The sequence below is a fragment of the Eretmochelys imbricata genome, chromosome 3, assembly GCF_965152235.1.
Source record: "Eretmochelys imbricata isolate rEreImb1 chromosome 3, rEreImb1.hap1, whole genome shotgun sequence".
NCBI lineage: Eukaryota > Metazoa > Chordata > Testudines > Cheloniidae > Eretmochelys > Eretmochelys imbricata.
In genome coordinates this window covers 207,780,653-207,793,844 of record NC_135574.1, presented here as the reverse complement: position 1 = coordinate 207,793,844, position 13,192 = coordinate 207,780,653, and the positions used below count along the sequence as shown (strand labels likewise).

At 42.3% G+C, this 13,192-nt stretch overlaps 1 protein-coding gene across 3 annotated transcripts in view; it reads right to left on the bottom strand.

The window, feature by feature from the left end:
• The window catches only part of MAP4K3 (mitogen-activated protein kinase kinase kinase kinase 3), a 136,096-nt gene that overhangs the window by 105,037 nt on the left and 17,867 nt on the right, over positions 1 to 13,192 (bottom strand). For 2 of the 3 annotated variants that reach the window (XM_077814168.1, XM_077814169.1), the window contains exon 3: positions 5,028 to 5,118. The exons of the other annotated variant lie outside the window; for it this stretch is intronic. In XM_077814168.1, coding sequence (XP_077670294.1) covers positions 5,028 to 5,118 — 91 coding nt within the window. The remainder of the gene's footprint in view (positions 1 to 5,027; positions 5,119 to 13,192) is intronic. 3 annotated transcript variants of the gene reach the window in all.

The window sequence follows — 13,192 nt, the reverse complement described above, 5'->3', positions numbered from 1 at the left end:
TGACAACATACTAACTTTCAGTTTCCTGACTGAAAAAATCAAGGATAAAACACTTCCAAAAATCAAATCAGAAGAAAATATTCAAACACTGAAATTGATCTTCTTTCATTTTGGTGCTAAGCCTCTCTATTCCAACCTTCCCCTCCTACATCCTTTTCTAAGCCACCCTCAACCTCTAACAGTTTCTCTTGCCTTCTCAAGTGGAGTGCCCCAAGGGTCGGTCCTGGGCTGTGACTTATGAGGAGAGGCTGAGGGAACTGGGATTGTTTAGTCTGCGGGAAAGAAGAATGAGGGGGGATTTGATAGCTGCTTTCAACTACCTGAAAGGAGGTTCCAAAGAGGATGGATCTAGACTGTTCTCAGTGGTAGCAGATGACAGAACGAGGAGTAATGGTTTCAAGTTGCAGTGCGGGAGGTTTAGGTTGGATATTAGGAAAAACTTTTTCACTAGGAGGGTGGTGAAACACTGGAATGCGTTACCGAGGGAGGTGGTGGAATCTCCATCCTTAGACGTTTTTAAGGTCAGGCTTGACAAAGCCCTGGCTGGGATGATTTAGTTGGGGATTGGTCCTGCTTTGAGCAGGGGGTTGGACTAGATGACCTCCTGAGGTCCCTTCCAACCCTGATATTCTATGATCTCTATGATCTCTCCTGCACAGGACTCTCACCCTTTCTTTTGACAAATTACAAGATCGTCTGCCCACTCTACCTTCTCACAGGTAGTTTGTCTGGCAGCAGCTCCCAACAGCTAAATATATTCCCATACAAAATGTTTTGTTAAAATGGAGTTAAAGGTTGAAAGTAAACCACAGTAATTTAAGGATTAAAAATCAGCCTTACAAGAATGCTATAATTTTTTTTTTTTAAAGGCCCACAAGCAACAGAAACCCAAATTCATAGTTAAGGTTTTTATATTTATTTATTTGGAAGTATGGACAACATTCACAGTTAAAACACCCCAACAATCTTAACTCTGTCTTTAGGGTGATGCTTGTCTTCTTTGGCCCTTTCATACCTAAGAACATAAAGAACGGCCATACTGGGTCAGACCAATGGTCCATCTAGCCCAGTACCCTGTCTTCTGACAGCGCCCAATGCCAGGTGCTTCAGAGGGAATGAACAGAACAGTTAATCATCCAGTGATCCACCCCCTGCCATCCATTTCCAGCTTCTGGCAAACAGAGGCTAGGGACACTTCAGAGCATGGTTTTGCATCCCTGTCCATCCTGGCTAATTGATGGACCTATCCTCCATGACCTTATCTAGTTCTTTTTTGAATCTCGTTATAGTCTTGGCCTTCACAACATCTTCTGGCAAAGAGTTCCACAGGTTGCCTGTGCACTGTGTGAAAAAAAATACTACCTTTTGTTAGTTTTAACCCACTGCCTATACCTAGGATATGATGATGAAACCTTCATCCATCAGATCAAGAGTTTGCAGGGTCAGGCTCCTACATGTACTCTCTTTAGGGAGAGTGAGGCAGTGTATAGAACATTCATGAGGGACACATAAAATCCTCAAAATTAAATAAAAAATAGTAATGCAATGTTGTTGTAGCCACACTGCTCCCAGGATATTAGAAACACAAGGTGGGTGAAGTAATATCTTTGACTGCACCAATCAAAGATATTAGCTCACCCACCTTGTCTCTCTTTAATAGGATAGTAATGCCATTTTATTGTTAAGCTTTAAAGTCTGTTTCTAGCCATGCAGGGGCAGGAGATAACAGACTTTAAACTCATGACCATTTTAGATACCAAAAAATTTTTTTTAAATCTGCCATTAGTGAGAGAGTAAAGTTTGTCTATATTGGACAGCAGGACTTATACACATGCTGTTGTAATATACACATATCAAAATTGAATTAAGCAAACATTTAGAAACAACTATATTAAAGTACCGACACGATTTTCTATCCAGTTTTATAAATGTACAACATCATTTCTAGCATGGACTTTTTATTACAACTAACAAATAGGCATTCCTTTACCTGCATCATAATCAACCCCTTTTTATAACTGTATTTGTAATTTCAAAAGTTTGCCCTGACCATTTATGTTTTGGAAAACTTACATATACAAAAACAGCATAAGAAAAAAGTTACACTTCAAAAGTCTTGTTTAGAGAAAAAAAACCAACGATGCGGCCACCCCCGCATAGGTGGTTAAAAACGTTAATATGAACGTAAGAGGCCAATTATCGCATCTGGTTGCATCTGGAGGGAGGGCCAGGTCCAATTAAAGGACCAGGTCTTAGCTGGAGTAGGAGCTGGTCAGTTTCTATGGGCTTGTCTACCCTTCAAATGCTGCAGTGACGCCGCTGCACCTGCACCCCAGTAGTGAAGACACTAGCTACGCCGACAGGAGGGCTTCTCCTGCCAACGTAGGTCATCCGTTCCTGAGAGGCAGTAGCTGCTAGGTCAATGGGAGAATTTTAGAGTCGATCTAGCGCTGTCTACATTGGAGGTTAGGTCGGTTTAACTGCGTCGCTCAGTAGTGTGGATTTTTCACACCCCTGAGCAATGTAGTTATACTGACCTTATTTCCTAGTGCAGACCAGGCCTATAAAGAGAGGAAATCCAAATGAGAAGGACGCTGGGTCTCTCTCAATCTCTGGGCAGTAAAGAGGAGAGGAGGGTGTTTATACCCTGATGGGAGACAGCAGCAGAAATGAGACTCCTGAACCGGGCCCCAGAAAAGGCCATCTGACAGGCAGATGGCCTTTTGGGGGGGGGGAGGGGGGGGAGGCAACACCCTGGAGTGGAGGATCCAGATTGGGGCAAGACTCCAAGGAGGTAACCCCTGACAGCCTTCTGCAGAACAGACAGCTGGGGAGGCCTCAGGATGGATTAAATGATCAAGCACAGGGAAGAGGCAGAAACTTCTTTTGGTGTGACTTGTTGTGCTTTTGACTGCAGTGAAAAGACTGCAAAGCAAAGTCCTGGGGCCACTACTCTGGCAGAAGAGTGGAATGGAAGAGGAGCACACCATATTGCTGACCAGTGTCAAGTGGGACACTGTCACCCTGGAAGGGAAGGGATTTTACAGTGACTTAGCTGGAGAGCCAAGTCATACGAGCAGGCACACAACTGCAGGGCTGGGGCAGATGTCTGTAGGGGATACTAGTTGATGAATGAGTTGCTACGCCATGTCCAGCCACAAAGAGGAGTGCCTGTGGTCTAAGCGCGTTTCCATAACTGAAGATTAAAGTACTGCATTCAAATGCAGGCCTGAATAAATTTAAGAGGAGAGAGGACCATAAACCAGAGCTGGCTGGAAAATAAAAATTCTGTTTTGTGATACATTTTAAAGTTTCAACATTTGTTTTTGTTTTGCATCAGAACAAAAAACAGATCTTTCAAAAAAAATTGTGAAAAACCGTTAGAGAGAGAGAGAGAGAGACAGACAGACAGAGACACTTCAGAATAGCCAGCAGCCCAGTGCATTTATCTAATGTGGGAGACAGGTTCAAGTTCCTGCCCTGCCCAATTAGGAACAGGGACTTGAATCTGTCTCCCATGACCCAGCTGAGTGCCCAGCCACCCTGGTTATAATCACACTCTCTCTCACTGTCTCCTGTTGGAGCTATTTCACTTTGTATACATAATTAAATACTCACTGGGCCTCATTAATCTCTCACTCAAGAAACTATTCAAAAGAAACAAAAGCAGGGGAAGATGAGACACCTATTGAGTATGTTGATCAATATATGCTGGCTAGTGCCTACATCATATTAATATGTATTATCCACACTCTATATATTAATACGCATTAAGCATAAATAGCAATAAGTACAAATATTATAGCAGTTACATAGCCTCCATTTACCTACATCTTTATTATAACCCTATTCACTTATGCTAAGTATCCCATAACACCTTGCATTAGCAGAAGCAAACTTTGGCTTAAGTAGATAGGAAAGCTGTCAGGACCAGGACATATGATTATTTTACTACAGCAAGAGGTAGGGAGTTATTCTCACAGGCCAATGCTAGTATCCAAAACAAAGATAAGAGAAGGAACAGAGCATTAATTTCAGGAATTCATATAATCTGATGGGTTGGATTTTAATGACATGTAAAGAGATGTGTAATTTATAAAATCATCTCAAATACTAACAGCTGAGATGTGTAACTTTGGGAGCACACCTGCATATGGTGAACGTAACAATGCGGCATGATGCAGCTTTCTGGAGACTGGTATCATATTGAACTTGAATATACTTCATAATGAACCAAAGTGCAGTCAAGCAACTGACTACAATTTATTAACAAGTGACAGCGTCAAGACCTCCTAATATGCTAAAAAACTGTGCTATCAAAGGACAGGATGAAAATAAAATACAGAACTGAAATACGCATCACCTTCAGATTTCAAAGGGAATCCCAAACCACAACATTAGTGGCCTTCAGAAATGTTAAGAGTTTCAGTTTTCCTATGTACCACAATATAACGTCCTTGATTAATACTTATTTTAGAACTACTGTTCCAAATGCAAGAGAGTCACTTCCTCCTCAGTTTTTCCTCATAATTTCCAATCGTCAAATAGCCAAGGTTATTTGGTGCAAAGTCTAGTTTACTCCATGAAAACATCACTTGCAGATGTAACTTGATGCAAACTAAAAGATATATGTTAAAGACGGCTACTATAATAAGAGAAAAATCTATTCTAGCAAAACCTAATTAAAGACACTTGTGTGCACACAGTTCTCTTTACATTTGGCATATTCGCCCTGCTGAGTTCATTCAGTGCTGTCCCAATACAGAGTTTGTGAAATCTCAATTCATGACCAAGGATGTGATTAAATGTCACCTACACTGAACTGTGATGTCCCTGAAGGATCCAGTCAGTAGAAACAGCCTGTTTATAGAGAAATAGCTTAGCAATTAGTACTGTTGGTAAAGGAAATACAGAAAATATGGCAGTGTAACAGTGGTTAATAAATTATGTTTTGCTGCGGATCATTCCTCTTCGGAGAGGCAATGCTACAGCATTTTTGAAATGAGCAAAAGAAACAAAAATTGTACCTGAGATAGCTGCCAAAATAAGCAACAATGTTTGGATGCTTACAGTCTTTCATCATAACGATTTCCTGCTGCACAACAGCAAAATCTTCCCCTGAAGAAGAAAACAATTGATATATTTGTCGTATTTAAAATATCCATCCCTCGGAGTTTGGCGTTCAATGTTTTTTTTTTTTTAAACTGAAGAGCTCTGGTCATTATCAGAATTTGTAATTAACTTCATTTTATATTCATGTACATTTCTAGAATACAGAACTTTGTTAGGCAACACAAGTTCTAAAAGACTAAGGGAATAACAGGTAACTATATTCTTAAAATCAGAGGACTCCTATGTCAGGATGGAGCCCTAGTCCACTACTTGACACACTTAGAGGACAGTAGCCACAGCTCTTCTCAACCCCTTTTTAAATTCAATTACTCTTTATTTAAAGGGTAGAAAATGATTTTTAAAAAAATCATTTACTCTTATATCTGTGTAGATTCTCTTGTGGGAAGCTCTGCTAGTAGAGACCAAGCAAGTTTACATTATATACGAAGGTTAAAAGTTGGTAATAATAATTTTGTATGTTAATAACAATGTTCCCATTTATAGCCAGTCCTAAAAGTGAACAGCTTCCTGGTTGTATGCTCAAGAGTCTCTGCTCTCCTTGGCAGGAATTGCTGTATATAAAAGTTCCTCACTTAATTCTTTTCCCTGGCACCTTGCTGTGTGGGTCTCCAGATGTACTATCAATAATCTATGTTCTTGAAATATGGCAAAACTTGTTACCTCTAACCAGCATCTAAATCCATCTTGGATTATCTTCCTACAGAGAAATCATGTCATAGCACTCTTCAATGACCTTGAAACAAACTTAATAAGCATACAACTATACAGAAAGTGCTAAGTTGTCTTTTCAGGCATTTCTCCAATGTTGTTGCTTTGCCATTTATCTGAGCCTTGCTATCTGGTGCCTAGGTTGGGCCAATCTTTCCATTACAGACTCCAATTACCAGGTTTACACAGCTATAAAAACTTGGTCAAACTATAGGAATAAAGAATTCCAGTGTTTGTTTTTTGGGGGAGTTTGCAATGGGACAGGAATTAATTTAACCTTTTAAAAAGCTTTTTTTCCCCCAGATACTATTTTGCAAGCCAAAATTTCAAACATAGCTTTGAGCTGATTCTTAAGCTCATTCGGACAAATTAGTATCCATATGTATTTTGGAAAAGCTAGTTTTATAGGACTTATTTACTATCTATTAGAAAATACATTTTAAAGGAGTCCCCAGATTCTCCTTAGTCTACAATAGCTTTAAGAACTTGGTAAAATAAAAATGTGTCTGACAGACTAGGACCTCCAACATTTATCTCTATGAAGAATTTTCTTCTTTACATTCTTTTAAAAATATTTTCTTTTTTTTTTTTAAAGAGACAGACTGAAAAAAAAATGAAGAAAATTCAAAGGTATCTTGTTATGACCAGTTATTGCAGAAGTCTCTGGTCAATGCACTGTGTAAAACATAAGCCAGATTTTACAAAAGACCATTGTCCAGGAATTGAGGACATACACTAAACTTATAGTGCTAGAGAACTTCCAATAGAGTTGACTAAATTATTCCTTGTGAAGATCAGATGTTGCAAATTTATCCCTTTAAATTTCCAAATTGTTTGCAAACAATTATCATCAGACTTGTAAAACTGTTAATTTATTTTGTGTATTGAAAGCAAGTTTCAATCTACAGATTTCAGAGTAGCAGTCGTGTTAGTCTGTATTCGCAAAAAGAAAAGAAGTACTTGTGGCACCTTAGAGACTAACCAATTTATTTGAGCATAAGCTTTCGTGAGCTACAGCTCACTTCATCAGATGCAGGCTGCAAATTAACTGCTCAAATTCAGCTGTGTTATTCATAGTGTATAACTGATTACCTAAGTCACATGATACTGTTTCTGCTCCCAGACAGCATAAACAGCTAGAAATTATTCTCCTCCCCACAACCAGTCTGCAACTAGCAGACAGACTGTGATCCCTCTGAAATGTGGACCTTGCCCCCGTGAGCCAGGCTTTTGCTACTTGGGACAAAAAGTCACTCACTCAGAAGCCCTGGATAGCTGCTTCTATAAGGGAGGGAGGCCAGCTGGGACTTATCACAGCTATGCATCACCCTCCCTATCAGTTGCCAAAAACCCACATTGAAGTACAAACTGCTAGGCACAATTTAGGCCAGCATGACATAAAAGAAAATTAGAATTTTAATAGAGTCTCTCCATTTCAGGACCACCATACAACTTACATTAATCCAGAACACTGTCCTGAGGGTCAAGTTCATAGACAATGAAGGCAGACTGGAATTCGCTCTCCCAGAAATAGTATATTTGAGTATAAGCTTGGCCATATTTAGAAAGAGTTGCAAGACATCTTTTCCACCTACTAAAAGCTGAAAAATCGGGTAATGTAACTATCTGCCCATGACTTTGTCTACTCTATAGCTCCAGGGGGAACATAGTGTTTCTATTCCTCTTACTCAGAAGATTAACCCAATATAAATCACATAAGGCCAACTACTGTGGTGGTGGTCCACTCTTTATATTACTATTTAAGATGTCCTGAGAATAGTTCCAGTTTCACAAACATGTCTTGTTTAGGGCTATCCTACTATTAAACTGATTTTTACTATTTAGGATAAGATGTGTATATGCAATACACATACACAAGACATATCCAGTTACAAATATAATCAGTTAAAATATTAAAAGATTTTCTCTTCTAACATGGACCTTAAAGTGAAACAGCACAACAGCTAAAAAATAATAAACTAAATGTACATCTTACAGTATTTGTTATGCTCAACAAGTCTAATCAGATCAGTCCTCAGCCCTAAAACACTTTATGATGATATGTAAATGAGATACACCTTGTAGAATCCAATTACATACACAATTAACACATAGCTCTATTATAGTGGCCCACCAGGTCTACTTTAGCTTTCTATTAAAAAGCTGAACTTTTCTAAGTGCTCTAAAATCTGCATGGTTACTCAGACTGATTTGAAATCTGGTATGCCTCGTGAGCAGAGATCCTATCAATCTGTTTGCCATGGAAAAACACAAAAAAACATGGAATCTGCATTTTTACAGAGAATGTTTACTTTACATTTTGTGAAAAAAACAAAAACATTAACTAAATTTTCCTGAAAGTGCCAGTGTCACTTATTCCAAAGGTTCTCAAACTGGGGAGCACATCCCCTTGGAGGGATGCACTATGTATTCAGGGGGGCGAGAGGGGGAAGGGTGCGTGAGAAGCTGCTGGTGGCAGCACTGCCTTCAGAGCTGGACACTTGACCAGCAGCCACCACTCTCTGGCCGCCCCACTCTGAAGGCGGGGTGGAGAACGGCAGCTGCTGGCCGGGCACCCAGCTCTGAAGACAGTGCCACCACCAGCAAGCACAGAAGTAAGGGTGGCATGATATGGTATTATCACCCTTACTTCTCCACTGCTGCTGGCGGCGGCGCTGCCTTCAGAGCAGGGTGGCCGGAGAGCAATTCTATTAATTTTATTATCATGATTGATGGCACTGGCAGGCTTCGAACTTGTTTAAAAATTGTAAATATATCAACAAAACATTGTGGTCAACTGATAAATATATATATAAATATATATGGTATTAGTGGCTAGGGAAAGTAAAGTTCAGCATTTCATTTAAGCATGGTGAAACATGGATTTTTATGCTTTTTTACTGGAGAATTTTGGGTTTTTTTAATCATGGAAAACTAGGATCCCTCCTCATGAGGGCTCTCTGGCTAGGGTAAGAAACAAATTTGGGGTTATTTTAACCAAGGGGTTCCTGAGATACAGCTTTTAAACAGGCGGTGGAAAGCTTTCTTAAGGTTGACATTTTCCTGAATGTTTTTTTGGGGATCAAACCATAGCTTTGATCCTGGCACAGGGGTCTCAACTGCTTGAGAGTTAGCCCCAACTAGCTCTTGGCACCCACTACTCCTTTGGGGGAGCAAAATTCAGTAAAATATTCTCCAAAGAGTTTAGCACACAAACTCAGTGGATTACACTGAGCATAGAGGTCAGAAGAGCCAACAGGATTTGTAGTCCTTTAAGTTTTGTTACAGCTGGGTAGCTCAATGGGATAAGCAGTAGTCCTTTGAACCCCACCAGTGTCAGTTCAAAAGCCACCTGGGGAAGAAATCTGGAAAAAGTTTGTAGGCATCTTGTTCAAAGCTTTCAGGGGGAGGACAGAGTTTATTTTATGTAAGAGGAATTTAATCAAAGTTATTCGGGGGGGGGGGGGAATCACATGTGAAAGGTTGGCTTGAACAGAACAGCAATTGGGGGTGAAGCAGTAGGAGTGAATAGGGACGAGGGGTTTGGGGCTATAGTGAAGGGATTATGGGAAAGGAACATGAAGGTAAATCGCAGGAGGACTGAGGGAAAATAGGGGCAGGGGCATTGTCAACCCCACATTCTCCCTTCCATTGCGTGGGCCAGCATTTGAAAGGCTAAGCCCCTCTTCACGACCTTCATGTATGCTGGAAACTGGGGGTCCCACCCCCCTGCGGTGATCTGATCCACACATACACCTTCCCCCACATGGGCTGTGATTTGTGGGACTACCCCTCTGGGGGTGTCTCAGTCCTTCCACCTTGTGTGTGTGTACCAGGATCTGGGGGCCTCAGTCCATCTACGGGGGTCTGAGTCTCTCTCCCTAAACCCCACCAACATCAGCTTGGATCTGGGGGCTCTTGTCCCTCTAGGTGGTCTGAAAATATATTAGGTATATGAATGCTTGCTGGGAGGAGAGGGTGATTGGGGTGGGAGAGTGGGTGGGAATAGGGAAAAGTGTGGGGGGGGGAAGACGCCTGCAGCAACAGATAGAGTATTACGGGGAGGAGGATAAATTTGGAATGGTCGTAGGGAAAGGAAGGGGTTGGACAAATGTAAGGGGTGGCAGAAGAACTGGGGGTTCTGAGTGTGGAGGCCCATCAGCCCTGAATTCTCCCCTTCCGGATGGGTGCTGGGATATGGGGAAGCCCTATGCCCTGCAAGGGTTTGAGCCCCGCTCCCTTCCCAACGTGTGTCCTGGGATCTGAGGGACCCTGCGCTTGGGGTGTCTGAGCCACTCTCCATGTCCCTCTGCATGAGCTGGGATCTGGGGGGCCCTATCCCTTTGCAGGGGTGTGAGATCCTCTTCTTGCCCCGTGAACTAAGGGGGGGCAGAATGTAATGCAAATTTAAACATCTGAAATCCATTGAAACGAACAATTAAGATACTTGTCACCAATGTGTGGAGGGTGATAAGGGGAGCTGGCAAGCCTCGAAGCAGAGGCAGGAAGCCCAGCTGGGGGTAGGTAGTGGGGGTGAGGGGCTCAGTTTAGTGCAGTTCAGGCTACATAACCAAGGAAGTGTGCAATCCTCCACTAAGCTGCTGCTTGTGACACAGCAGAACAGTGAAAGGCAAGAGTAAGCAAGGAGCAACTTCTTGCATGCAAAGACTCCTACCGTGCTAACAATGGCTTAATGGGATGGGAAGGGGAAGGTAAATCTTGCACAGGATGCTACATGTTCTGGGAAATGGTGAGGAAATGGGATGGCAAAGTACAGAGACACACCTGTCTTCTCGGACACCTTTAAAGTTATTGTAACCACCATGTGATAAAACTGTCAAGATTTGGGGCCACCGACATTGTCAGAGATTTCTCTTACCGGCCCTGTTAGCAATTACACACTCCAAGCAAGACCATTGTCCCCATTCCACAACAGTGGGGATACAGAAGGGGAGGAGCACTGAGGAATCACACAACAACTGTGTGGCCTAGTGGAGAAACCATTGAATTGGCAATATTCCTGGCTTTGCCACTGGTCTGCTGGATGACCTTGGGAAAGCCACTTCACCTACCTGTACCTCACTTTCCCATCTGTAAAATGGGGATAAGGATGTAAAATTCATTACAATCTACTGATGCTACTGACACTATATAAAAGCTAGGTCATCTTCTAATTAAATTAGTGACAGTCCTGTACCACATCAACTGCAAAGCTATGTGAGAACTACAGCTACCCAAATGACTACTAACTCCTGCAACAAACATTTTTCTATTTAAAAAAAAAAATAACACTAGGAAACTTCATTAATTCAGAGTTAAGGTTGCCCAGAGATATCTCATACCCTTCCAGAACACTGAGTCAAGCAAACTCAAACCTCTGAAAACCAGGAAACAGAACTAAGGTACATGCCAAAGCAACCTTAACTCTGGCTTCTTTGAGAGATGATCCAATAATCCCACAGCACACATACTCATACTCTGCCTTTGCAGATCGTGTACATCATTCAGGGAACAGGGCACATGACACCTGCAACAGTCAAACGCCTGTTTGGTAAAGCAAAATTTGTTTTAGGTGAGCTGTACTGAACAGGAGTTCTCTGTCCTGTTCCACACCCAAACACTAAGTCTGCTCCCAAAAACAGTCCCAACAGTTGTTAAATTTTACAGCCCTTCACTCTTATCCAAAATATTCCATTTAACACTACACTTTCACTTACCCATCATTAAACCCACCAACTGCTCTCGTATCCACCGCACTGCTGATAATCTGCATGGCAAGAAGATCCCTGTGCCCCCTACTGACAACCTGCACAATTCAGTGCTGGAATGCTGAACAGTAGATCCCTCAAGGTACATATGCACCTCTTTCCTCTGATCACACACATTGGGGGGAGGGCCTCTGACCTAGATCTTCTTACATGACCATCACACCTCTACCAAGCTGTTCCAACTGAGGCCTCCACCATTCAGTACACTGACACCTAACACAAGGAATGCAGTGGAATGCATGCAGATAATTTCCAGTGGCTAGTCCCAGCTCTGGGAGACAGAATTAGGGTATGTCTACACTGGAAACTTCACAGCCCTGCCACAGGAACGCTCCTGTGGCAGCGCTTTGAAGTGCTCAGAGTTGCTGCGCTCAGGGGGTGATTTTTCACCCTCCTGAGCCAGCAAGTTAGACCACTATAAAATGTAAGTGTAGACAAGCCCTTAGTATTGCATTGGGGTGAACCTTAACTCTGAATTTCCTGGTTTTCAGAAGTTTGAGTTTTGCTGAAGGGCAGGAGATACTTCCACACAACCTCAACTCTGCTTTAAGTTTTTTCTCAGTGAATTATAGTGTTTTAGTCAGGGTCTTCATGAGTATTTCTGGACTCATGGAATATACTGAAGTCCTGGACCCTTCCAGGTCATCTATTACTCCTCCTATCTTTCTCGAGTAGTATTCCACACCTTCTCTCACACTCCTTCACTTTTGTCTCACTGTCTTCATTTCTCTTACCATGCATAGTTTTCATTTCATACAGACTGATAAAGCGTTAACTGAATATTGTTAATATCTAATACTTCATGATTTTGGAAAAAATGTACACCTTACACTAAACTGAAGCTTTAAAAAGTTTCCTTTTAAATGTTTCACACCCATTGTTTGCTCATTTCTAGTACAGTTTCTTAGACTATATCTACACTCATAGGTGCCAACTCTGTGGGTGCTCCAGGAGTGGACCACCCACGGAAAAAAATTAGTGGGTGCTTAGCACCCACCGGCAGCCAAGCTCCCCAGCCACCCCTCCAGCACCTCCCGCCCGCTGGCAGCCCCGCAGATCAACTCCCCCAGCTCGCTTCCAGCTGTTCCGCAGAGTGCAGGAGGTGCTGGGAGAGAAGGGGAGGAGCGGGGACAGGGCAAACTCAGGGAAGGGAGGGGACGGAACTGGGTGGAAAGAGGCAGGGAAGAGGTGGGGCGGGAGCGGAGTGGGGGCAGGGCCTTGGGGGAAGAGATGGAATGGAGGCGGAGCCTGGGATGGAGCAGGGATTGAGCATCCCTGGGGAAAGTTGGAAGCTGGCACCTGTGTCTACACTACAACTGAAAGTGTGATTTGCAGCTCAGACACGTTTAATCTAGCTAGCACACTAAAAACAGCAGTGAAAACATGGCAACACAGACTAGGAATGTGTGTACGTACCCAGAGGGACTGGGAAGGTTTGTAGAGCCCATGCTGAAGACCATGCCACTGTGTCTTTGTTACTATTGTTAGCATGTCAGATTAAACATAGCACAGATATGCCTATCCAAGGTGCAAATCATACCTTTGAATGCAGCATAGACATACCCACAGTACAGACTTTGTCC